This window comes from Lycium barbarum, chromosome 2 (genome assembly GCF_019175385.1).
Source record: "Lycium barbarum isolate Lr01 chromosome 2, ASM1917538v2, whole genome shotgun sequence".
In the NCBI taxonomy this organism is placed as follows: domain Eukaryota; kingdom Viridiplantae; phylum Streptophyta; class Magnoliopsida; order Solanales; family Solanaceae; genus Lycium; species Lycium barbarum.
The window spans coordinates 5,281,479-5,307,280 of NC_083338.1; the positions used below are offsets into that span (position 1 = coordinate 5,281,479).

General features: G+C 38.1%; 1 protein-coding gene across 3 annotated transcripts; it reads right to left on the reverse strand.

The window, feature by feature from the left end:
• Positions 1–465: 465 nt before the first annotated feature.
• On the reverse strand, positions 466–25,479 carry LOC132625964 (DExH-box ATP-dependent RNA helicase DExH3). 3 transcript variants are annotated; one of them, XM_060340648.1, is made up of 19 exons: positions 25,135–25,479; positions 23,030–23,184; positions 22,849–22,936; positions 15,259–15,495; positions 12,951–13,046; positions 12,227–12,415; positions 11,902–12,061; positions 11,684–11,814; positions 11,094–11,264; positions 9,784–10,056; positions 8,487–8,681; positions 7,563–7,766; positions 6,067–6,136; positions 5,783–5,931; positions 4,499–4,807; positions 4,345–4,404; positions 3,057–3,209; positions 2,851–2,961; positions 466–1,912 (listed from the first exon to the last, which is right to left on the reverse strand). In XM_060340648.1, the coding sequence occupies exons 1-19, from the start codon at positions 25,396–25,398 to the stop codon at positions 1,448–1,450; spliced, it is 3,480 nt and encodes a 1,159-aa protein (XP_060196631.1). In that variant the 5' UTR covers positions 25,399–25,479; the 3' UTR covers positions 466–1,447. The 3 variants fall into 3 exon arrangements, with proteins under 3 accessions (XP_060196631.1, XP_060196633.1, XP_060196632.1); XM_060340650.1 differs by having other exon boundaries at positions 23,030–23,207; positions 25,135–25,272; XM_060340649.1 differs by lacking the exons at positions 22,849–22,936; positions 23,030–23,184.
• Between the last annotated feature and the right edge of the window lie 323 nt (positions 25,480–25,802).

The window sequence follows — 25,802 nt, forward strand, 5'->3', positions numbered from 1 at the left end:
AATTTGAATATACCATATACTTTTTAAGATATATTTTCATGTAGTGATGGAAGAGAGATTCTTGGAAAAATTAAGATCGTAAATGAAAGATTTTTGGGAATTCTTGGGAGAATTAAGATTGAAAAGACAAGAATTTTAGGGATTCTTGGATCTTGGGGAGGGCTCATAATGGAAGAGGCACAAATTTGTTAAGGTGAAGACATTAATATCAAAGAAAAGAAGAAATTCATTCTTGAAATTTTGAGGATTTTGTATGAAGAAATACCCAGCAATAGGGGAAAATACTAGTTATATAATATAATAAATATAATATTTCCTCTATATTGATATTTTAGGAAGGTAAAAAGTTGTATTTGTGTAATTTTGTAGAAGTAGTTGCAATCTTTTTAATTACCATTTTAAAAAGTTGTATTTGTGTGAGTTTTCCAATTCTTATTAGTTAAGGTAACCAACCAGAGGCAACCCTTATAATCTTGCGATCTCGCATTGAACAAACATATCTCACGAATTACAAAAGTATTCCTACAAGAGACCAAGTACAACATGACCAGTTTGATGCACCTCAAATATATGCAGCTGAAATCTATAGTTAAGTTACAACAATAAATAAGCTAATGCATAAAAGTTACAATGAACGATCAAATAAACTAATGTATAAAACCTATAAGATCTAATTAGAAATTACATAATGTTAGCGGCTTCCTCCGGTGTTCTCCCGGCACTCTGCGCAAGTTGATATGAGTGAATATTTTTACTCGCCCACCGACAAATTTTCCACATTTGTCTTTGTTACAGCAACAAAATGTGTTGAGGGAGAGGAGCAACCTGTTCAAGCCATAATCCGCGATCTCCAATAGAGTCTAGAATCTTTAAGAGACTGCTCAATTCACATTCAAAACAAGCTGTTGAAACTCTCCTTATAAAACTGCAGAATTGTGTATTCAGCTAAAGTCACTTTCTCGTAGACAGTTCTGGGCTCTAGTGGAAGCATGACACTTTATTATATACACCAAAGAACAAGCCACTGTGATCAAACAGAAATGGTTGCAGGATCCCTGTTAGTTGCAACACATCTGACCTAGCAGTTACGTCAATTCGAAGAACAGAACCTCCAACAGCTCCATTATTTTTACAATCCGGTCAACCGTTCTAGTTTATTAATGCAGCCTTGGGGTGACAATCCGTGGCCCTACGTTGTGCTCATGGACGCTTTTTTTTATGAGCCTAATCTGAATCTGATACCTGAAAACCAGGGCCAAAACTGGAACCCGATAATTGTAAACCAGGGTGAAATCTGGCACCACCATTACCAGGTCTTGCCAAGCAGCAGCCACTGAGTGTTCGTTGTTCCACAAGTGATAACTGAGGCTGGAGGCTGATCAACTGAAAGTTTCAAGCTTGCCTTTTAGTGGTCCACATTACCAACTCTAGAAAATGTCTGGTTACCTCAACGACGCTTTGATCTCCTGCGTTTACCAAGAAGTTTCAGCATGTTATCGGTGACATCAGGAGGAGATTTATCGTCTTCGTCGTGATTCTTTTCAGATGTTTGAGTTAACCATGCTAGTGCCTCTATTGCAGCATCCTTTTCTGCAAGAGTTTTGTTTCTCTTCGGTTTACCAACAAATTGCATTCCCTTGAACTCTGCAAGTGCCCTAAACTCATTTGTTTTTAGATGCTTTGTTTTGTACTTGGGAGGGGAGTGACCCGCCCTCATAAGTAGGGTCTGCAGCAAGCTCTTTGGGTTTGTCCCATCCCTTGTAAATCTATCAGTGTCCTTAGAATCTTTAGGCTTCTTGTTTTCACGACCAAACACAAACCTGCCCTCACACTGATCCCCTGAAACCAGTTCCTGAACAGCAAGCATAAGGTATTTGCCTTCCTTGTGGATGTCTACTTCAGGATCTTGAAGCTGCATCATCCAAGAACCAGTGTAACTCTTTTTCTTTTTTGATAAATCATCCAAAAAACAGTGAATGAACAAATAAATAGGAAATTATTTAAAATAAATTAACATCCAACGAAGGACAAAAAATAATTTAATATGATTAGATGTTTTCTCTTCAAAGTGAAAATTCAAAAACTCCAGGACTGTTATAAAGAAAAACATGGGATTGTCATACGGAACCTCAAGGAATAAAATTTTCTACTTCCATACTAAGGATGATGGACAAGTTTGAGTGAAGTGTTACTAAAGCCTTAGTGGCAAGTGGCTTTTCAAAATTGCTAATTACTCCAGATGCATATGGAGAAAGACTTGAGGAGCTGAAGTATGGTTGCTGAAGTAATTTTTTTTTTATAATCGTGATGTCCTAGACAGCTTGCGCGCACGTCAACTAATTCCACCGAGTACTTGCTACTTTGAAACTATACAGTCCACCCCCACCCCCCCCACCCCGCCCAAACCCCAAAGACAAAGTGAGTAAGTATATAACTAACTAATAACAAACCTAAAACTTATATTTCCTTGACAAGAATTAGTATTACTGCGGTCTAAAATATAGAACATATTATTGTGCCAACCTCCATAAAGCAGCAGTTACAGTAAGAACTCGACAGAGCAATTTTAGATATTTGTTTGCAGTAGGCAAAGATGCACTCCCAATTGGTGAGATATAAACTTCCCATCGTGGTTATGTAGAACTAGTTTCTTTTGATAAAGATAATGGAGAGCTAGCCTCTATAAAACATTGAACAGTTAGTTAAAGATGAAACTTAATGTTACTTGAATACCATGCTTAAAGTAGTATAGTTCGCTTGGCCGCTTTCTGTCTAGCTGGCAGAAATAAAATTGTCCATAACTAGGAGTAGAATGCATTGAAAGAGGAAACATGATCCTGGAAAATTCACCTTCTTTTGCAAAAGCATTTCGAGCTCCTCTTTGAGCTTTATGTAGCAATCCGCCAGAGTAGGATCCATGAAGAACTCTATGTACCCACCCAACATCTTTAAATGCCCAGCCTGAAAGAAAAAAAAATCACAAGATTTAGGAACCCACAGCCATTAACAGCTTCAAGGATATCAATCTGTAAGCATCTAGGCAGAGAAAAAGTTACCATATCTCCGCAGTCTACAGCACTACCAAATAGGATCACAATCGAATCAGATACTCCAGTAGAATCCCGTATGAAGACTGTATTGACCTTGACTTTTTCACCGAACACCAGCCAAGGGTATGAAATCGTTTGATAACGAGCATTGACTGAATTCTGAAGACACAATTGAGATGTTCAAACATCTTCAGCAATATGACAAATTTCACAATTGAAATATACATTTGTAAGTAACACAATAGTTCAACTGCTAAAGTGCAAGTCCACCCTCCTAACTGGAATGAACTTGTGTAATTAAATGGCATCTTTACCGCTTACAGCAATTGAAGGATTGACTACCAGTATCTCCTGAATTGCAGCTAATGCAAACTCAAAACTAAGTTAAGACTCTCTTATTAATGCTCCAATGCTCCTTCATTCCTGGAACTATTCTATTTGTTTCATCAATTCCTAAACGGAAATTGTTCTACAACCTCTTAGAAATGAAATGGCTTACCCTACTGATCATTATAATTGTCACATCTACAGTGTTCAGAAGAATGTTGTTAATTCAATAAGAGACTAACTAGTATAAAGATAACTGTAAGGACTTCTTGGCCTGGGGAACTCGCACCGACTTCCTGTTCTGGAGAACTTGTCCGCAAAGCAAGTACTGTTTGCAAGGTTCTGCTGCAAGGAGTGCAGTTCCCACCATCAAAAATTTAACAGAGAGAGAAAGACATTCCTACTTTGGTAGGTTTCTTCTGCAAAAGAAGGGGAAGATAGAGAACATGTTTTGTTTTCAACATATTTGATCCCTTTCCAAGCCTTCCTCTTTGTCAATGATTGTGGGTCGCTGCTGTCTGTCAGCTTGATATAATATTTCAAGGTTGAAGAGGGGACTCTTCCATACCTGCTAACACCTAGGATGAGTAAGTAGGTCCTTGCTTTTAGCAGGAACGGTTCCAGCCGTTGTTGCCCCTCGCTAAAGTGAATTCACTTGCCTACGCGCAGTTTACCCGCAGTCATTCCGTAGTTGAAAAACGAAAGAAGAGCTGGAACTAATGTTTTCTAGCAAGAATTTTGATGTTACCAGAATCAAGGACAACTAACCTAATATCAATAGTTCCATATTGGGATGGGACACATGGTTTGTACTTCACATAATTGCATCAGGAAGTATAATGATATTTCCCATGACACCACATAGATTAAATGGCTCCAGCGAAAAAAGAAAGAGCAGAAACAAAACATTTTCACTAACTTCGTAATCTAAATAAATAACTTCCAAAAAAATGTCCATTGAACTTACTGCATAAAGAAAGACTTGTCCATCATCCATAGTCTTGAAGGACATTGATGTTTCTCTGTGCTGCACATGCACATGATTTCTTATAGGTATATATATACAGTTGGACTGACACAAATTCACGAAAATAAATCAGAACTATAGAACCATTGCGTACCACCACTGATGCAATTCCAGGATACAAGCCAGAACATATGACTGCACGAACCAAAGACTGATTGTAACTTAATTTATTGTTAGTTGCAGTATCAGCATCAAGCAATCCAGCATCTTTCAAGATGAAGATAAATTGCTTTCTAAGAGAATGGATAGCTTGAAGAGTCTGGGCAGAGAGGAAATTCCTCCAGCAATATTCATAGGCAGAACCTTCCCTTTCAGCATCTTTCCATCCTTCATATGCACGGACAAGAGCCATATGGTCACTATAGTCCTTGGCTGAAAATCTGGACTTTGCTGTCCCCGCTAACTGCAAAATGGGAGTTGATCAATATTGGTGAACAAGATTTAGTATAACCAAAAAACATTATCTAGTGAAGTGTTATACTGTGCTGGCTGCTCGATCTAGAGTTGAAAATGAGAAGATAAATCAGATGGGAATAATGCCAACTTAGTATGTTCTTCAAATGTCCTGAACCCTGCATAAGGCCATCTAGCACAGCAGGAAATGAAGTTGACATGTCTTCCTAATTAGTTATGTCGTGTATACTGGAAGGTCTTTAAGAGATACACACACTGCCAAATTTTCTTTGTTCAGCACATGAATAGAGCAGATATCGAATTTCTTTCAACAAGACGTTTTGGTCCATAATCCAGTGTTATCTTAATGCGAGATTTGGATGTTGATAAAAAAATTACTTATTTATCAAAAGAACAGAAAACCAAAAAGGATTTTGATCGAACCTAGTTTCCTTTATTTTCCTCTATGAATAAGGGAGAGTAACCTATTTAAAAAAAGTTCCCACCTTGATCAGGCATAAATACATGCATTTTCTATCAGTCTTCTTATTCCTTCTTCCTTTAAATATTTTGTGTTCATCTGGCCAAAGCCACATCAATGTCAAACTGCTGAATAAGAACTCCTTCAACCTAAAACTCTTTTAACTTCTCCAAAAATCCATTCCAAGTGACAAAGTTAAATTATTTTTTTGAGAATAAAAAAAAAGTTAAATTATTTAACATTTTTCTTTCAAGAATCAAGATAACCTCCTCTTAAAACTGTGGGTTATTGACGTACGTCAATACGTAAACAGCAAAGTGGTATAACTATGTATTGAGCAAACATGGAAAGAAGCAGGGATGAGCAATCTTGAAGTGGTGGAAAAATTAAGGACATGAAACAAAAATAAGAAAGAATGTATAACAAAGCGAAGGCAGAAATAATACCAACTAGTAGTAAATGAATTTAAAGTGGGCAGGCTAGTGCAAATTGCTTTCTACTTACATCCTTTTTATCTTGAGGCAACAGAAATGGATCCCGTACACTAAGACCAGCCACTATAGTCAAAACAGGATCAAAGCAACGGAAAATAGCGCCCATAATGAGCATTTTTCCAAGCTTGGGATCCACTGGGAGGATTGCTAAGAATTTTCCTGTTGTGAAGAAATGGCAAAGATATAACTTATGAACCTCAGAACAAAGGTCATAAACATAACTCGTCAAAAAAATCATTGAAGCAATAAACATTTTCATGAAGCAGAATATTTTTCTCCTCAAAAAACACATACCTAGATGTGTAAGATTCTCATTTTCATCTAATGCACCAATCATCTTCAGAAACTGAATAGCATTTTGCACCTGCAGTACATGGACATTGCAATTTCAATCATAGGTGGAAACTAAGACAGTGAACCTCTATTCTAAATGGCATGTGTATAGCATCATAAGAACTTGTAAGCCTATTAAGATGCAACGGTCACAAGACCAAGCCAAGAGAAAATCAAGTTCAAGTCCATATTTAACGTTCTGAAACATACAGGGTCACATGTTAAAATCAATCAACCTTCATGCCTGCTCATTTGCAGGACAAGGAACAATAAAAAAAATTATCAATAAACAAGAAAATTATGAAAGCAAATTCAGCAAGCCACATTTATATAACTTGTTGGATAATAGATGATAGAAAACATTTATAAGTCTAACAAAGTCTTCAATATTTATATGTGGATGAATAGATATGCCTACTCTATATAGTGATTTTGATGCCCAATCTTAGTCTAATTGCTCAATTATCGAGTTATTTTGATGTCATTCGGTATGTTTAATGGTAAAAATAGCGAGGAGGCTATCCATTTTTTGTCGCCACAATTGAAAAAACCAGCGTGTGCAATTATTGTTCTATGATTTCTTCAACCCTGAAGTGGGCTTCAACAAGTCATGTCATCACGGGTAAAATGGCAATGGTAACATCTGTTTCTAAAAAGAGAAAGCTATCAATTTTATTTTTTGAATAGACTAAAAACAAGAGTGCGAAAGATAACATGGGACAGCAAGCATACATGTTTGGATAAAAGTGTTGAATCTTGAAAATAGCAGTTGATTAAGCACTTTTTCCTGTTAAAAATACTTAACTGCCCTTAAAGTTGTTAACACGAAAATAATAGCTGATTATGACAAGATATTTAGCTTCAAATTGATTCAAAAACAAATTAATTTGTCTCAATTCACTTTAAGTTCTAAATTGATAAGACAAGATTATTTTAATAAATACAAACTATTTGTTTAAATAGCATATAGTAAGTAATAATTTGACTAAACTTTGTGAGTAAAACAAACCTAAATAGTGCAAAATATTCAAATAAAAAGGAAAAACAAGAGTGAAGAGGTAGAGATGGAAAGTTAACAGCACAGGAGGAGGAAAAGAAACGAGAGTGGGGGCTGTTCAGTGTAGTGAAAGGTATTTTGGCGATTATCAACAATGTACCCAGGACAATTACATCCAAGATTTAAAACGTAAAGTTGTCAATGTAGGGATAAGTGTGACTTTAGAGAACTCCTAGCTTAGAAACCCCTAATTTCTCCAGAAGACAAATTGCTAAGTATTGAAATGGGGGAGGACAAAATGGAGTGGAATGGATTTGAGGATTCAGATCCTAAGATTCCTAACCCAACTAGTTTGGATTAATGCATAGTTATTATTGTTGTGACAAACATAAAAGTTATTATTGATCCAGAAAAGAGCATAAACGAACATAGAATAAGCATAAAGAAAGGAACCACTTACAGCCAATGCTTCTGGTGGCTGAAGAGCAGATGATAGGAATTCAGCAATACTTCCAACCTGTAAACTCTTTATTTGCAAGCAAAGAGAATTCAAAGGAGTTCTCAGGAGTTCAGGTAGTTGATATTCAGCAAAAGCATCATACACACATCGTGGATACAAGTGGTAGCACTCGCCTGGTTGGACACGGCCAGCCCTGCCCCTTCTCTGCAACGTGAGAGATATGACAGCTCCATAAGTAAACAAGGACAAGAACATCCAACATAACATCAAAATCTGACTCAAAGATAACACTGAGAAGAATTCACATTTTTATCATCAGATATTCAAAGAAATTGAACAGATGTTACTGCAAGGCAATGTACAACCTAGTTTTTGTCAAGTAATCAAATTACATAGCAGCTGAAGGCATGTGAAAAGGCATGTCTTACTTTTTCAACAATAACATTTGATGTGAACACAGGACAACGGGTCTCAGATAAGATGTGACTTTTAAACAGAGCCATAGTTTTACCAAGAAAAGGCATGATGGGCTCCCTCCCGTGTGCAAAAGGTTTATAAAACAAGTAGAAATCAAAATATAAAAAGATTACAAGGTTCAGCTAATCCTCAAACTCAGTCAACAGAAAATATTTGTTAACAGCATATCGAGCTACCAAGAAAATCATCCAAAGCAATCCAAAAACAAAAGTTATGTTTTTTTTTTTTTTTTGATTGGGTACTGTTATCATGTTTTTGAAGTACCATCCAAGCACAGATCCTTTTTCATGTTAATTATGAGGGGGAAAATGTCCATTCTCTCTATGGTGATAGAGTTAAAGAAGGCTCGAGAATTTAGTGTGAAAAGATAGTAAAAGGTAAAAAACGAATTGCATAAGGGAAGTTTAGGCTTGAATAAAGAAGATGCTTTCCATTCAAGCAACTTACTTGTCGAGCAGAAGCTTGTGAAATCCATGAGGGTAATAAGCATGGGGTATTATTTAGCGCATCATAAGTCGTCTCCTTGGCTTTTCCACAGTCCACTACAAAGACTACATCATTTATAGTAATACTTGCCTCGGCCATATTTGTTGCAAGTACTATTTTACGTACATTCTGAGGTGGCTTCTCAAATATGAGTTTCTGCAGATTACAATTTAAGTTCGTCAAAACATCATACGGCCAAAGAAAGGAAAGTACACTTCTAGTAATAAGTAATAACAACTGCTAGTAAAACATAGATATCCCATTGCAATTAGTAGCACAATTTCCAACTAAAACAAGGAGGATGAAGTGCAACTTTCTTTTTTTAACCATGATAAGCATGTACAGTGAACTGGGACAGACAAATTTCTTAGTATCCTAGTGGTGTAAGGCGGCAGACATATTCCAGAACAACACCCTTATATTTCTTTAAACAGAGATCCTCTCTCTGTGTACCCAAAGCGCAAAATAAAGGTGGCTCCTTTTCTTTTTGGAGGGGGGTTCTGGAGATCGTTGAAACCCTTACTGGCTTTTTCACGGAAACTTGAAATTTTGATAGTAGAGACCTACAGAGGAAAGATCAAGATACCTACAATACAGAAAACTCTCACTTTTGATTTAACAAGTCTACTGAATGGAGTGGGCCAAACTTAAAAATTTTAGGTGGGTAATCGCCCTGTCAATATATGCCTCCAATTGTGAGAGATGAAACTGAACGCTGAAGCATGAATCAAAGAATTTTTTTTTTCAATAGATCACTCAGTAATTCAGTTTGCGAACGGAATATTCATGAAACCAAAATCATGACCAAAAAAAAGAAAGTTAACAACACATTGGCCCCATGTTAAACATCCATCTTTGACTCGGCAAAATTATCATGAGCGTTGTAAAGAAAGCCCATGTTTAAGCATATTGATGTAAAGAAAGAACTTAGTGCTACAGTATCAAGAAAGTGAACCATAACTTTTGCTCGAAAAAATTATGAAAACTGTTAATGTTTATCATTTAACATAGGGAACACGTGGAGGCCAGGACTTTCTTTTTGAGTTTTTGGGAAAGAGAGAAGAGAAAATAGTTGACAAACAAGTGAAAGAAGTGAATCTTAGGTAACTTATAGAGCAGATCCTAGTACAATAATTACAAGCACCAATATTAAGAAAATGAAGGAGATATGTTGTATACATTCAAAGAAAAGGGGAAACAACTGCAAACTACAAAACATGAAGAGGCATCGAAGTTTAGGAGAGATAAGCAGTATTACCTGCTCAGAGGTAGCCATAGAACCATGACAAGTGAGCACCAACACTCTATTTGGATCACCCAAGAGAGGATGAGCTTTAAGTTGATCTCTTAAACAACTAATATCTTCCCAACCAGTCATGAATACTAATACCGCACCTGGACGTTCTTTCCGACATATATGGCACAAGACTGCCTCAATAAGATTGAATCCAATACAATCAGGAGCCCAGCATGCTAGTGAATCACGTGCCCTTGCACTATAATGCTCATAGTTTGATTTGTTTACAGCATCCTGTCATATAGTACATCGTTCATACAAGATTAGTACCGTATCTTTTCTTGCAACACCAGCAATCTGACAATTTCTTTCTACAGCATCTAACCAACAAGAGCGAAACCATTTAGAGAAAGAACCCGATAGGAAGAAAATTTGAGATAATACCAACATTGAGTAGTTCTCTCTCTTGGGAGACGCCTAACACTCAGTAATTCATTCTCTCACCAGAACCAACTCCGACAAACCCTTTTTCCAGTGAAAGTTTATGCATTTCTTGACGGTTTAAGGAGAAACGTACTTTCTTTCTTTGTCAGATAAAGTAATAAATTACATTAAAAGAGGGCAAAAACACACCGCTACACAAGAAGTATACCTAAAAAATAGAAAATCTTACAAACAGAAAACCTTTCTTCTTTCAGGGGATAAATCTTTTGAAATACTCCCTCCGGATCAAAAAGAGTATCCACTTAGCCTTTTTTTCTCGAGTCAAAAAGAGTGTCCACTCATCAAATCAAGAAAGAATTAACCTTATTTTTTCAGATTTGCCCCTATTAAGTGCTATGTGATCAAATCCCAATACATATTTAATTAAGGGCAGTTTAGTCAAATTACCTCTTTTTATCTAGGAGTTAGTATTTTCTTAAGGGGTGTGCAAATGGCTAAGTGGACACTCTTTTTGATCTAGAGGGAGTAATAAATATCTGAGAGGACAATACCAAATACTTTATGCAGATAGAAGGGTAAGTCTTTTTTTTTTTTTTTGATAAGTAGATAGACCGATAAGTCTTTTTTTGATAGGTGACGTAAAACAAAGGTATGCTCAAGTGGCACATAATTACACAAAAAGGATACTCACTCCTTTAAAAATCAAGATCCTATGCAGGAATATTAAGTTGCCTAGATCTCAAACATATTTCATTTTACGGATCTCCCATAACTTGAACCCCATCTTTCCTTACCTAACCCTATCACTAAAGACGACAACACATAACTAGCAAATAAGAAAGTACATCATTACATGTACAGAACACAACTGCAAACAGAATAACAACCTCAACGAGTGCAGTTATCTGATTTTTCTTTTTGCGGGGTGCTAACTGTTTTTGTGTTTTCCACATCTTGTCCTGGCCATAATCATCAACTTGGTTGAATGAAGTCAACTTATATCCCGTAATTTCCAGCACATCTTCCAGAAAGTTTGCTCTTACAGGATATGTGAAGCCCTATATCATACAAAATGCAATTAGTCAAAAAGTTAACATAATGTGTCAAATAATCCAGCGAGGTTAAACAGCCTAAACCCTGGTTTAACGAAAAAATACAGTAAGATTAAAAATTGTTCTGGAATGAAAATTGAAAAGTCAACATATTCAAGTAAAGCTAGAATTATATAAATATTTTCAGTTAATACTGTGAATGACCACATAATAGGCCATCTTGCATGTATGCATGCACCTATCTGAAGGCAGAAAATTGGAAGGCTCATTCTTTTCAAAGCTGCATAGAGAAATCCGTGAATCGAGTATATAGGGGAATCATGGAGTACTGATCAGAGTAAAAAGGACTACTATCATCTAAACTAGTACACAAATACCAATATGTATAAATCTCTAAATGACTGGTGACCCAAGTTGTAGCTTACTGGTATGTGAATCATAGGTGCCCCTCCAAAGTAACTGGAAAATAATTCAGCATTAAGAGTAGCACTCATCAAAATCAATCTCAAATCTGGGCGTCGTGGAAGAAGATCCTTCAACACAATCAACAGGAAATCTGATAAAGAATGAGAATTAGCAATGCACTGGAAATGCTGTCATAAGAAAACCAAAACCAGAGACTGAAGTTTACTAATCCAGGTACCTTCATTCATGCCTCGCTCATGAATCTCATCAACGAAAACATGGGTTATCCCATCAAGATTGCGATCACTGAGAAGACGACGAAGCAAAATACCACTCGTGCAAAATAGCAAATGTGTATTTTTTCCTTTCACCCCTTCTAATCGTACTTTATAACCCACCTACCAAAAATACTCTGTGAAGAACAGCAACTAAAATAAAGAAGCTTCCAAAATTAATCGTAACAAACATCATTTCAACTTTTGCGACTGTCTCATGCAGTGAAAGCTTAACCAAAGCCCGCAAACATTAAGAGAAAGTCAGAGCACAGAGGAATAGTAGCATACTGAGTCACCAAGAGGTTCTCCCCTTTCTGTAGCCACTCTTTCTGCAACAGCCAAAGCAGATATTCTTCGAGGCTGCGTACAAATTATGCTACAAAATGCTCCACGACCAGATTCTATTTCTGACTCTAGAATGTACTGTGGCAGTTGAGTGGTCTTACCACATCCTGTCTCGCCAGAAATTACTACCACCTGTTGTAATAATTAAAAGAGACTGAGTTGACATAAAACAAGTTAACAATTACAATCAATTCTCAGTTCCTTGCAGTTTCTACTCTGCAATTCACGAACTTCAAGAATCACTACACACATAATAGTTATGAAAAAGTGTTCTCTTCTCTGTTTATCCCAATGCTACAATAGGTTTATGCACTACGAATATGTCCTAGTCTGTTCCCTGGACATCCTCCATATACTAGAGAATTCAAAACCAGTTAAATGTGATCATTTAAATGTTACCAGTGTATAAGCACAATCACAAAATTATTAAGGGTCTTGAGTCTCTTGACTGTGCAAATAGGAGAGCAAAAGCTTAGATGCATTTTAAAAGAAGCTCATTCGTTCAAGAAGACCAAAAATGACTATAAATTTGCAAGAGAACCTTCCAAAGCAATTTAACTTCAAGAATAAAGAATGGCATTGGCTCGGGCCACACATCTGCCATATGCAATCACCATACATGCTTTGATTGCACAGAGAAATAATCATAAGTTCGTTGGAGTAAGACCTGATTACGTGCAATTGCTTGGAGCAACCTTTCCTTTTCCTTAAATGCAGGAAGAGATTTCCGGAATTCTAGCATTCTGTTGCCATCAGGAGATTCCTGCGGAAAATAAAATCCAGCGATGATTACACATGGAACATGCATCCAACAAAAGTTTGTTGATGCTGATATTGAAGAAGGGGAAAAAAAGAAAAACGGATGAAACATGGAGTTGAACACACAGAGATAGTTTCACAAACAACAGGTTGTGATTAGATAAAAAGCTTCCATTGCAAAAAAAATCCTCTACATTCACCTTAGGACAATATAATGCTAACTATTGCACGCCATATGGAGATTTGTTTAAACCATTCTGAGCAAAAATACTTTTTATAGAAGGCAAAGTAATTTTAAAATATTAGAACAGCAAAAAGGATGTGCTGTTGGGACTGTACAATGTGGCAAAAGAACAAACAACAAAAGTGTGCCCCGTGTAATCTTGTAGGGATTCTAATGCTTGTAGAACTATTACAAGCTTCATTTACGCGTTCCATCCTACATCATAAGCAAAACAAAAATATACACTTAAGACTTTTATCTTGTAGATGGAGCTCGCAGAATCTTCAAAACATATCCTATTTCTTTCCGTCCTGACAGCCCACCCAGTGGCGGAGCCAGGAATTCAAGGGGATTCAAAAAAAAAAAAAAAAAAAGTTGTCATGCCAAGGGGATTCAAAAACTTATATATATGCAAAAAAAATCATTTTTGCTTTATCTACATAGTATAATTTTTCAACGAAGGGGGTTCAATTGACCCCTCTTGCACCCCTCTGGCTCCGCCCCTGCCCACCAAATACAAGGTAATTGTATTCCACCACAGTAACTTTATCTTCCCTAGGCCTTTTCTGTGCCAGCACCTCAGCAAATCACTTGTTGATCTTGGCATGACCCGTTGCATCCAATCAAGTAACTCATTGATCTTGGCATTACCCGTTGCATCCAATCATACTAATAAAAGTTGTCACAATTGCATAGTAACCTGACAGTACAAAAACAAATCGCAGATGCTCTCTGAATGTCTCCCACATAAAAAGCACTTGCTACATAGGTCAAAACCTCTTTACCTGAGATTCTCATGAGTGAGATAAGTTTCTTTACACACAATCCATGTAAAGCATGCTACCCTACAAGCTTCTTCACACACAATCCATGTAAATCATGCTACCCCAAATGGAGCTTCGGATCTCCAGATCTGTTTCCATGTCCAAGGACTTGGTAAATTCTTCTCTTTTGTTAAAATTTGTAGCATGATCTCACTATGAACAAACCCTTGTTGCTAGGGATCCATGATATGTCGTCTTCTGCATTGGTTAGCTGTTGTTATGTGTTTAAAAGACTAAAAAATCAGCAACCCTGTTCACCTCCCAATCATTGAAATTTCTTCTGAAGTTGATACACCAAACCCCATTTACTCTATTCTCAGCCAATGTAGATGCAGCATCTGAAGCCAAGTTGAATGAATCTGGAACCTGAACTTTCAAAGGCCTGTCTCCTATCCAATTATCCATCCAGAAAGAAACTTTTCTCTGTTGCGCACCTTGACCCTAGTATTAACCTTAAAGAGAGGCCACAGAGCTCTAGTATCCTTCCACACTGACACACCATAGGATACTCTAACTTCTAGTACACCATTGCCCATCAGTACCATACTTGTTCCTGATAACACCAACCCAGAGCGTTTCAACCTCAATATTAAATCTCCATAATCACTTCATCAACAGGCTTTAATTTTGTTGTTTGAGATTTTTAATCCCAAATCCTCCATCTTTTTGTCTTTAATTACAACAGGTCAGCGATCTCTAGAGTATTACGGGTTTTATGAACTCTGAAACCATTTATCCAGTCATTGCTCCGTGCTACAGACAACGTACAACTGAAGCACTCCATCACTAGTATAAACAGGAAAGGAGAAATAGGGTCTCCTTGTCGTGGACCCAAAGACGCCCTCTGGTGTCTCATTAACAAGGAGAGAATTATTAACTGTGCTCAGGCAAAAGAGTATCCAACTGACCCATTTCCTATCAAATCCCATATTCTTCAGCATGTTGATTAAGAACTTCCGATTAACAAGATCATACTCTTTATGTCAAGATTACATACTCTTCTAAGCTTTGTTCTTTAGGTGTTTCCAAGAGGTCGCTAGTGTGAGCCAACATCCCTTATCTTTAAATTTAAGGTCGGGAACATAGAGTGAGACATGCATCTGAAACGAGTAATGTTTTTCACAGAATATAAAGAAAATACAATTTTTTTTTAAAACGCGGAAAGATACCTGCCAACCCCTCTGCATATTGCGCATGCGTAAGCTCCGCCTCTGAAGAACCTTCTCCATGACAGAGCCATCTAAGAATGAATCTGGATTTTCATCCATCTTCGCATCTATAACTATATCAGAGGACTCAGTACCATCTAAAATGCTGTCAGCTTTTCCACCGCTGAGTTGTGTTCTATCAATATGCTCTTGAAGCAAGCCTTCTACTCTCCTCTGCAAACTTAGTGGGATTACTACCTGCGTCAATGCAATCAAAAAATCAACTTCTGCTTTCTAAAGTCAAGAGCAAATCAAGAATGATGAACAGCAAGAAATCTTGCAAGGACACATTCAGATAACTACATCTCAATGCCATTTCTTTTTTTTTTGGTAAAGTAATAAAATTCATTAGTAAAACATCAAGAAGATGCAAGGTTACAGATGGGAAAAGCTGACAGACTTGGCAAAAACCTGTAGAACAATCTAAAGATATCCTATCTCTACTGAACTAGAGAAAAGGAGCTGACAAAGTCTAGAAAGTTACCCACATTGTTTACAGGGGCAAAAAAATGCCAACTAAAAAGACTAACTAAACACCTAGACTTTAGAGAGCAAATAGGAGTTGAGATTCCTTCAAAGCATCTGCTGTTTCTCTCCTTCCATAGGGTCCAAAAAATTACTGCTGGGATCATTCTTCAGATTCTTTTAATGGATTTGTCAACTCTCCAGAGTATCCAGCTAGCATATGCATCTTTGATGTTGAAGGGCATTACCCATTGTAGACCAAGCATAGAGTAGAAGAAAAACCAGAGGCTAGCTGCTGCAGGGCAGTGCAAAAATAGATGGTTGACACTCTCATTGATCTGCTTGCACATGATACACATGTTAACGACGATTACACCTCTCCTTCTAAGATTGTCTTGGGTTAGGCATGCCTCCTTCAGTGCAGTCCAAGTGAAGCAAGTAACTCTGAGAGGCTGTCTGGTTCTCCATGCAAGCTTCCAAGGCCAGACCTCTAAAAGGCTATTTTGAGAGCTCCAGTTGTTGTAACATTCCTTCACAGTGAAAATCTTTTCCTTAGAATTGCCCCAGAGGATTCTGTCCTGAAAATCTGCCACCAAAGTACTTTGTCCCAAACTTTCTAATAGAGAAAGAAAATCATCAACTTCCCAATCCTGTAAATTTCTCCTTAAAATTGGTGTCCAACAGTTGTTAACTCTATATTGAGCTAATGTTGCTTCTTTGTTAGAAGCTATCAGAAATAGTGAGGGAAATAAGTCTTTTACTAAAGTGTCCCCAAGCCATTTGTCCTGCCAAAATCTGATCTTGAGCCCATTTCCAGCCTTGAATGAGACAGCCTGGAAGAATTCCTCTTGGAGACTACTGATGTGTTTCCATACTCCAACACCATGTGGTTCATTGCTTTTCTTTGCAGTCCAGTGGTCTTGAATACCATATTTAGCTTTGATGATTTCCTTCCAGTACCCTGCCTCATTTTGACCATATCTCCAAAGCCACTTCATGAGTAGGCTATTGTTATGAAACTTAAGATTTCTAATCCCCAGCCCCCCTTGGCCTTTGGGTTGAATAACTGATTGCCATTTGACCAAAGAGAATTTATGAGTAACACTGTTACCTTCCCATAGGAATTTCCTTCTGAGTCTGTCAATTTGCTTTAGAACTGAGCTTGGCATAGGGAAGAGTGACATACAGTAAGTGGGAATGCTGTCTAGGACACTTTTGATGAGGGTGAGCCTGCCACCCAATGAGAGATATTGCATCTGCCAAGTGGCTAGTCTTTTCTCCATTCTTTCAATGACCCCACTCCATATCCCAGATGATTTGAATTTAGCACCCAAAGGAAGTCCCAAATAGGTGGTGGGAAAGGAGCCTGTTTTGCAGCTAAGAATATCAGCAAGAGCTTCTAGGTTGGCCACTTCATTCACTGGATATATAGTGCTCTTAAGCATATTGATATGAAGTCCAGAAATGGCCTCAAAGATCATGAGGGTGGTGTTGAGATTAGAGACCTGCTGACAATCAGCTCCACAAAATATAAGGGTGTCATCTGCATGCAGTAGATGAGAGACTGAGAATGAGGTGGAAGGATTGCTGCCCACTTGGAACCCTTGAATCCACTGAAGTTCTTTGGCCTTTGCTAACAGCTGAGATAATCCTTCCATCGCAATGATAAAGAGAAAAGGGGACAATGGATCCCCCTGCCTGAGTCCCTTTTGAGAAGAGAAAAACCCAACTGGACTTCTGTTCACCAGAATTGAAAACTTCACTGTCGAAATACAGAAATAAATCCACCTTATCCACCTTTCCCCGAAACCCATTTGCTTCAAAATGTTGACTAAATAAGCCCAGTTAAGCTGATCAAAAGCTTTCTCAATATCTAATTTGCATAGGATCCCAGTCTCTCCACTTTTAATTTTCCAGTCTAGCACTTCATTGGCAATCATAGATGCATCAGTGATCTGCCTATTCTTCAGAAAAGCACTCTGTTGTCCAGAAACTAAGGAATCCACCACTTTTCCCAACCTCTTAGCTAAAATTTTGGCCAGCAATTTGTAGACACTGCCTACAACACTTATAGGCCTATAATCTCTAAGCTCTGCGGCCCCTTTCTTCTTTGGGATAAGAGCAATGAAAGAGGCATTGCATGATCTCACCATTTGGCAGTTCTGATGAAAGAAATTAAAAGCTGCTAGCAGGTCTGCTTTGATGAAGTTCCATGATTTCTGAAAGAAGGCCATAGTGAAACCATCAGGGCCTGGAGCTTTGTCAGGGGCACAAGTCATGAGAGTTTCTGAAATCTCCATTTCGGTGAAAGGAAGTTCAAGGTCCTCTTTATCAACTGTGTTGAGACTTGACAGACCTTCAAAGACAGCTGAGGGTCTCCAAGATTCAGTCTCTTTGTAAATTTGTTGATAGTACTCTAGAATACCATCCTTGATCCTTCCTTTGTCTTCAATTACTTCATTCCCTATTTTGAGTTTGTCAATGGTATTGCCCTTTCTATGAGAGTTGGCCATTCTTTGAAAAAACTTTGTATTCTTATCCCCCTCTTTCAACCATAAACATCTTGATTTTTGTCTCCATGAGATCTCTTCAGCGGTTGCTATTTGCTGAAGTTCAAGCTTGAGATTCAATGTCTGACCTTTCTCTTCTGTAGAGAGAGCTCTAAGCTCAGCTAACTGGTCCAGCTTCCAAAGTTCTTTGAGTGCCTTGTTCCTTTGAGTCTCGATTGTTCCATAGACCTCCCTATTCCATTTAGTAATGTCTTTCTTGAGATTCCTTAGTTTCTGCATTAGCACAAAGTCTGGGGTGCCTAATACAGTGTAAGAAATCCACCATCGTTCTATCATGTCCATGAAACCCTCAGCTTGAAGCCACATGTTTTCAAATTTGAAATAAGAAGGTGTGGTCTCCCAATCTCCACTTTCCAGGATAATTGGTTTATGATCAGAAAAAACTCTAGGCAAAGGGTACTGTTTGATAGTATTGAACATCTCACTCCATTCTGTTGAGATAAGGAACCTGTCAATTCTAGAGGCTTGGAGAGACTCCTCCCCTCTTGACCAGGTAAATTGTGCTCCCTGAAGTGGAGGGTCAATCAAATCCAGGTCTAGAATAGTGTTGGAGAAGCCCAGCATCGCCCTTGATCTTCTAACGCAGTTCAATCTTTCTCCCACAAATTTGCACACATTGAAATCCCCTCCTATGACCCATAGGTCAGACCACAATCCCCTGATAGATGCTAACTCGAGCCAAAGATCCTCCCTTTCTGGATTGGTATGAGGGCCATAAACACTAGTAAAAATCCATTTGAAATCCTCAGCAAGACTTTCGAATCTACATGATAAAGAAAAGGCTCCTGCTTCAAAATCAACACATTTCCAAGCTCTTTTGTCCCACATTATTAATATCCCTCCTTTGGTACCAATTGCTTTGACTTCTGCCCAAGAGATCCATCTGTTTCCCCAAATTTGCCTGATTAGAGATGGATTCCATGTCTCTATTTTGGTTTCCTGCAAGCAAATAATATCAACTCCCCACTTGTGAATAAGAGATTTCAAAGTGTTTCTCTTGTCTTTATTGTTGAGACCCTGCACATTCCAGCTGAGTGTTTTAACTCTCATCTGGAATGAGCCTTGTGAGACCTGCCCCTCTCTTTCTTCCCACTCCCGTCGTGGAGACCCCAATCCAATCTTTTAAGTTCAGTAACTGCTTTGCTTTTCCCTTTCTTTAATTCTCCTGTTTTATTTTTTTGCTCAAGAATCTGCATTTTCCTTCTTTCCTCCATTCTCAGAATAATTCCCAGAAGTTCATGTTCAAACCCAGCAACATTTACCCCCAACACTTTGCAAGCCTTCATCATTGTCAACTTCGTCCATTTTGAGGTTTCCACCACCTCAGGGATATCAACAGTTTGAATTTTTGGATCATGCCAAGGCAAAGGAAGAAAACTGTTGTAGGACTGAGATGAGATACCAGAGTCAGATTCATTTGAAACTGACAGTGCTGAGAATATCGGTTTGGGTATATGTGGGTTCATCGAGTGTCCTGCGTGAACCGCTTCATCATCTGCTTCAGGCTCGGATAGTGTCCCCTCCATGAGTTCTAAATCCCTGAGACTAGAAGCTTGAATTTCTAGTTCAAAAGGATCAAAAGAGAATGAAGCATTCAAGGAGGATGAAGCTCTGAAGCAGCATGGGTCCAGCTTTGGTACAGATGATCTCCACACTTGCTTCTTTTTGTGTTGCTTGAAGTGTTTGCTTGTAAGTGGGCCTTTAGTGTAGTAACCGCTGTTCAAAGCTAATGAAGTTCTCCCTTTGTAGTGTTTCTTACTACCCTGACTATTAGAAGAGAATAAGGCCGACCCATTTGTGTTTAAATCCTTCGAATTCCTTCTTTTCTCCACAGGTTCTTCCACACGTGTGTCACGTGAATCATTAATGGTGTTAGCACGTGGAATTGAGAGAGAATTTGACCCCATCTTATTACCAACCTCGGGCAAACCAGTTGAAGGACCAGCATGTAAAGAGAAAGACTGGATTTCCTTAATTATTGGCAATTCGAAGATCCTATCATCAAATTCAAAATTCAAACTTGCCGGAAACTTCATAGCTGATTTTTTGACGCAGATACGAGCCCAGATCAGGTGGGTTCTGTTCTTCGTATCTTCATCAACACCGATATAACCCCCGCAACGAGCCCCTATATGTTCAAAAGTGTCCATTGACCAAGCATTTAGGGGGATTCCAAAAACTTTCAACCATATGTTTTCCGAGCAGTTACCAGATTGCAATGAGAAAATGTCATGCGACCACCAAGATAAAGAAAGATGTCTTCCGTTCCAAAACCAATTCCCTGCCTTTACCCTTATTGCCTCTTGCCTGGAAGGAAGCTCAAAGAGGAACTGATTGTGGTCTAAAGGTATGACTTTGATGCCAGCAGTAACTCTCCATCTACTAATGAACCATTTCTGAATAGTTTCGGGATTGGGACTGTGATGAAATGGATCATTGAAGGTGCCAACCAAGCTTCTGTGCAGAGGATGTTTTTCATTCAATTCTCCTTTGTTCGTTCCTCGACTTATTTCTGGCCATCTGTCAATGCCAGCAGCTGCACGATAAGATTTTGTCAATGGGGGAGGAGGAAGCAGTGGCTCTGCTTCGCTGAATTCTTTCAGAAATCGAAGGATTTTCTTCGCAATATCTGACCATCCACTGTTGAGGCTGATCTCAGGGATTATCACTGCTGCTTTAGATGAACCATGCCAAACCTCTATGCGAACAAATCTACCATAAACATTGAAGTTTTGGTAAACTCTGAAAAGATTGTGTTGTTGCTTTCTACCCCACCTTCTATATAGTCGACCAGTACCTTTTGATGCTTGAATAAGCGCTTCGCACACCCATCTCAGGTTCTGAATATCCATATTGATCTTGCTTGTATATCTCTTGCCCCTTTCTATTAATGAAAACCAGTTATAATATTTATCCCCCGTATTTCTGAGTTCAAAGGATTTATCCCCACTGATGAAAAAAAGGTGTGAGCCCTGCATGTTTCTAATGGAAGTCACTGAAGAGACTGAAATGACCAGTGAAGGAGTTTTACTGAAATGACCACTGAAGGAGTTTTATGTTGATTGATGTGGTCGCCGGCACTGTCAGATGTCACCGGTGATTCTGCCGGCAGTAACTCAGGTTGCCGGAGTTTTTTCCGGCACTGACAGGTCGTCGGAAAAATTTTCCGGCACTACCAGAGGTCGCCGATGTCACCAGTTATTTTCCGGCACTGACAGAGGGTAGATCTGAAAAGATTTGGAGGAGAGAGAACGCAAAAGGACGAGAAAAAGCTGTAGATGGAGGCTATGGAGGAGAGAGAAAGCTGGAGTCATGCTGGAGTGAGGGCTGCGATGGTGGTTTGAGGAGAGAGAGAATCAGATCTGGATTTATTTTCTCTTACCTGGGAATCTGTGTCTGGGAGCATTTCCCCTCTACCTTTAGACCACAATCAGTTCCTCTTTGAGCTTCCTTCCAGGAAAGAGACAATAAGGGTAAAGGCAGGGAATTGGTTCTGGAACGGAAGACATCTTTCTTTATCTTGGTGGTCGCATGACATTTTCTCATTGCAATCTGGTAACTGCTCGGAAAACATATGGTTGAAAGTTTTTGGAATCCCCCTAAATGCTTGGTCAATGGACACTTTTGAACATATAGGGGCTCGTTGCGGGGGTTATATCGGTGTTGATGAAGATACGAAGAACAAAACCCACCTGATCTGGGCTCGTATCTGCGTCAAAAAATCAGCTATGAAGTTTCCGGCAAGTTTGAATTTTGAATTTGATGATAGGATCTTCGAATTGCCAATAATTAAGGAAATCCAGTCTTTCTCTTTACATGCTGGTCCTTCAACTGGTTTGCCCGAGGTTGGTAATAAGATGGGGTCAAATTCTCTCTCAATTCCACGTGCTAACACCATTAATGATTCACGTGACACACGTATGGAAGAACCTGTGGAGAAAAGAAGGAATTCGAAGGATTTAAACACAAATGGGTCGGCCTTATTCTCTTCTAATAGTCAGGGTAGTAAGAAACACTACAAAGGGAGAACTTCATTAGCTTTGAACAGCGGTTACTACACTAAAGGCCCACTTACAAGCAAACACTTCAAGCAACACAAAAAGAAGCAAGTGTGGAGATCATCTGTACCAAAGCTGGACCCATGCTGCTTCAGAGCTTCATCCTCCTTGAATGCTTCATTCTCTTTTGATCCTTTTGAACTAGAAATTCAAGCTTCTAGTCTCAGGGATTTAGAACTCATGGAGGGGACACTATCCGAGCCTGAAGCAGATGATGAAGCGGTTCACGCAGGACACTCGATGAACCCACATATACCCAAACCGATATTCTCCATTTCTACGTTGTTTTACCTTTAATTTACTCTTTTGATCCACACAAAATTAAAACCAAATCCAAATGTCAACTTAAAAGTATATTTCTCAACCTGTACTCTTATACACACACACACATATTCAAATCCCCATCAACATGCAACAACAGAAGGAACTAATTTTATGGTTTAGGAGACAACTCTTACCTCTCTTTGAGGCCGCTTATCATCAAGATCAGGTCTGTAATTTGGAAGAGGAACCTTGCTCACCACTACAACTTTCCCATAAATTTCACTGCAAGATGCAAAAAAAAGCGAGTAAATATAGCACGAAGACAAGATAACAAACAACATGAGTAGAAATCACCAAAACAACACTCTTCCCTACCTATGGAGACCCATCCTTTTAGCAAGGTTAGATATCTGCTCATAGTCTCTTCTATCCCGTTTATCTCTGGATACAATTTCTTGATCTTTTTCATTGCGCAACAACAGGCTAAGTTTCCATTTCCACTCATCTACATTGGCCACTGATGACGAAGCCTGTCATTGAACTCTCAAAGTCCCTAAGTAAGCTCTAACTGATAAATCTTTCATACCAGAAATATGCATGTAAATTTATTAAAGAAGATAAACTGAAATGCACACATGATAAAGATCAAATAGATTAACATTCTTCTTCCCTTACAATTTCATCGCCATTTTCATTTGAAAGCTACAACAAGCAAAAACCAATGGTTGTTGACATACTGACAACATCACCCAGCACCAAGCCCTTCAACAGCCACAAAAGTTCCTAAGTCGAAGTGTATATACGCATTTCAAGTCAACTCACCTCTACTATCTCCATTTCAAGTTAAAAAAATACCCGGAGAATAAACTTCAAATGTAACTTCCACTCCGGGAGCTATTAAATGGGTCGTTTAGTGATTGTATTGGCAAAATAATCCCAGCATAAAATTTTGCGTAAAATAATGCAATGTTTGATTGGCCGCAAAAGAAAAAAATAGGATAGCTAAAGCAAAGTTTGGTTGGTGGTATTAAATAACGCATGATTGAATTGAATAATGATGGCAGTGTCAGGACTCAAGTTGGTGAACCTGCTTTTGGAGGAATTCTTAGAGATGATCAAGTAAAGTGGATGTTAGGATATTCAAGTAAGATCAAGCCTAGCTCAAGCCTCACTACAGAAGCATGGAATCAAAATTGTAAGTATTTGTTAGAAGCAAATAAGACCACAATCAATTTATTTGGAAGGGGGTAAACCAATGTGCAGACTTTCTGACGAATGAAGGCGATTTGATAATCTAGGAAAATGTGCTAAAGCAAATGGTGTTTCTTCTCCTGGCAAATTTAAGAATGGTGGTATGCCATTTAATTTAAGAAACACCTCAACGTATGTCATTTAATTTTCAAAAAATAAGTCAAAATGAAAATCAAATTCAAACAAATATAATAAGATACCCAAACATAGCCGACAATCATAATTTAAACGAAATAGTGAAGTATCACTATTTAGAAGCACGAAAAGATAACAACTTTATATGTTTAAAGTTCCCTATAATCTTATCAAAAAACTTCTAACATTCATCCAAATGATTCTCGCAGACATAGAACTTAACATTAAAGCATAATGTTTTAATTTTAGGGTACATAGATAGAAACCTTAACTTGGCCTCAACTGGCAACTAAACACTCCAACTTTGAGAATGCACATCTAGACACCTCAACTCGCCTCCACTGTGTCAATTGAACACTCCAACTTACAAAATGATCATCTAAACACCTCCAATATTTATGTGCCACATCACCGTCAGGTGCCCACGAGACACAGTGGAGATGAGTTGAGGTGTTTAAGTTGCCGGTTGAAGCCAAGATCTTTTTTTTTTCTTTTTCTTTTTTCTATAACCGAGGTGTCCAGGCCAGCTTGCGCGGACCTCGACTAATTCCACGAGATACCTACCACCTCCCACTAGCAACAGGTACGAGGTAACTCTATCCACCGATGCTAAAACAGATGGCGAATAACCACCTAGTGTTTTTGTCTCTACTAGAAATTGAACCTGAGAGTTCATAGTGCTCAACCCACTTCATTGACCACTAGGCCACACCCTTAAGTATGGTTGAGGCCACTTTAAGGTTTCTATCTATGTATTATGCCTTTTATAGGTAAAAAGCAGTATATTTAAGGGGAAATTTCAAAATATACAAGTTGGTCCCTTACATTACAAAAAATAGCCCAAAACTTACATTACAAAAAATAGCCCAAAATATACAGACATTTATACCAACATATACAAAGGCACAGAGAAAAGTTTGGGTCAATTTTTATAAGAACTAAAACAATGGGTCAATTTTGCTAGCATCGTTGCCCCAATTAACATACAGTGTAATTTTCTCTATATTTAATCATACAGTACCAGTTTCTCAAAAAAAAAAAAAAACAGCATATTTTATCATTCAAGAAAGAACAAAAAACAAAAAAAAAATTACCGGATGATTTTCGTAGTCACATTCATACTCATCATCTGAAAATTGCTCTAAAGCAGCATTAACAGGGTATCTACAAAACCCACGCTGCTGTCCAAACAAACGAAAACTCGATTTTTCGAAGAAATTAACCTTATTTACATCACTGTTAATCAAAATTCGGTGGTTGTAGTAATTCGCCAATGTGTTGCGGTTTGATTGGGAAGAGAATAATAGAGAAGAACTTCTTTTTGTGCATGCTAATAGAAACCCTAATCTTGAATGCATTCTAAGTGTTTGATGAAATGACACTTGTGAAGAGTAAAGGCAGAACTACATCATTAGCTCTTAGGCACTAATTTTTGTATTATATTTTATATGCATACCTTATATCAAATAAAATATAAAATGCATTGATATAAGCTGTGATATATGTTTCATATACCACTTATCCTATATTATTTTATATCATCTACGAGATAATATAAAATAATGTCAAGATATGGAATAAATTAATCTCGGATTATATCCCCATATAATTTTGGCCATTCACCAAACGACCACTTAATACTAGTTTTTAGGATATTTATTGAGTATTAATAAATATTTAATTATAAACTGAGCTATTAATAAGGTGATAATTTGCACCCCGAAATGGTAGCTCTGATGGCCTAGAGGCGCCGATTTTAGGA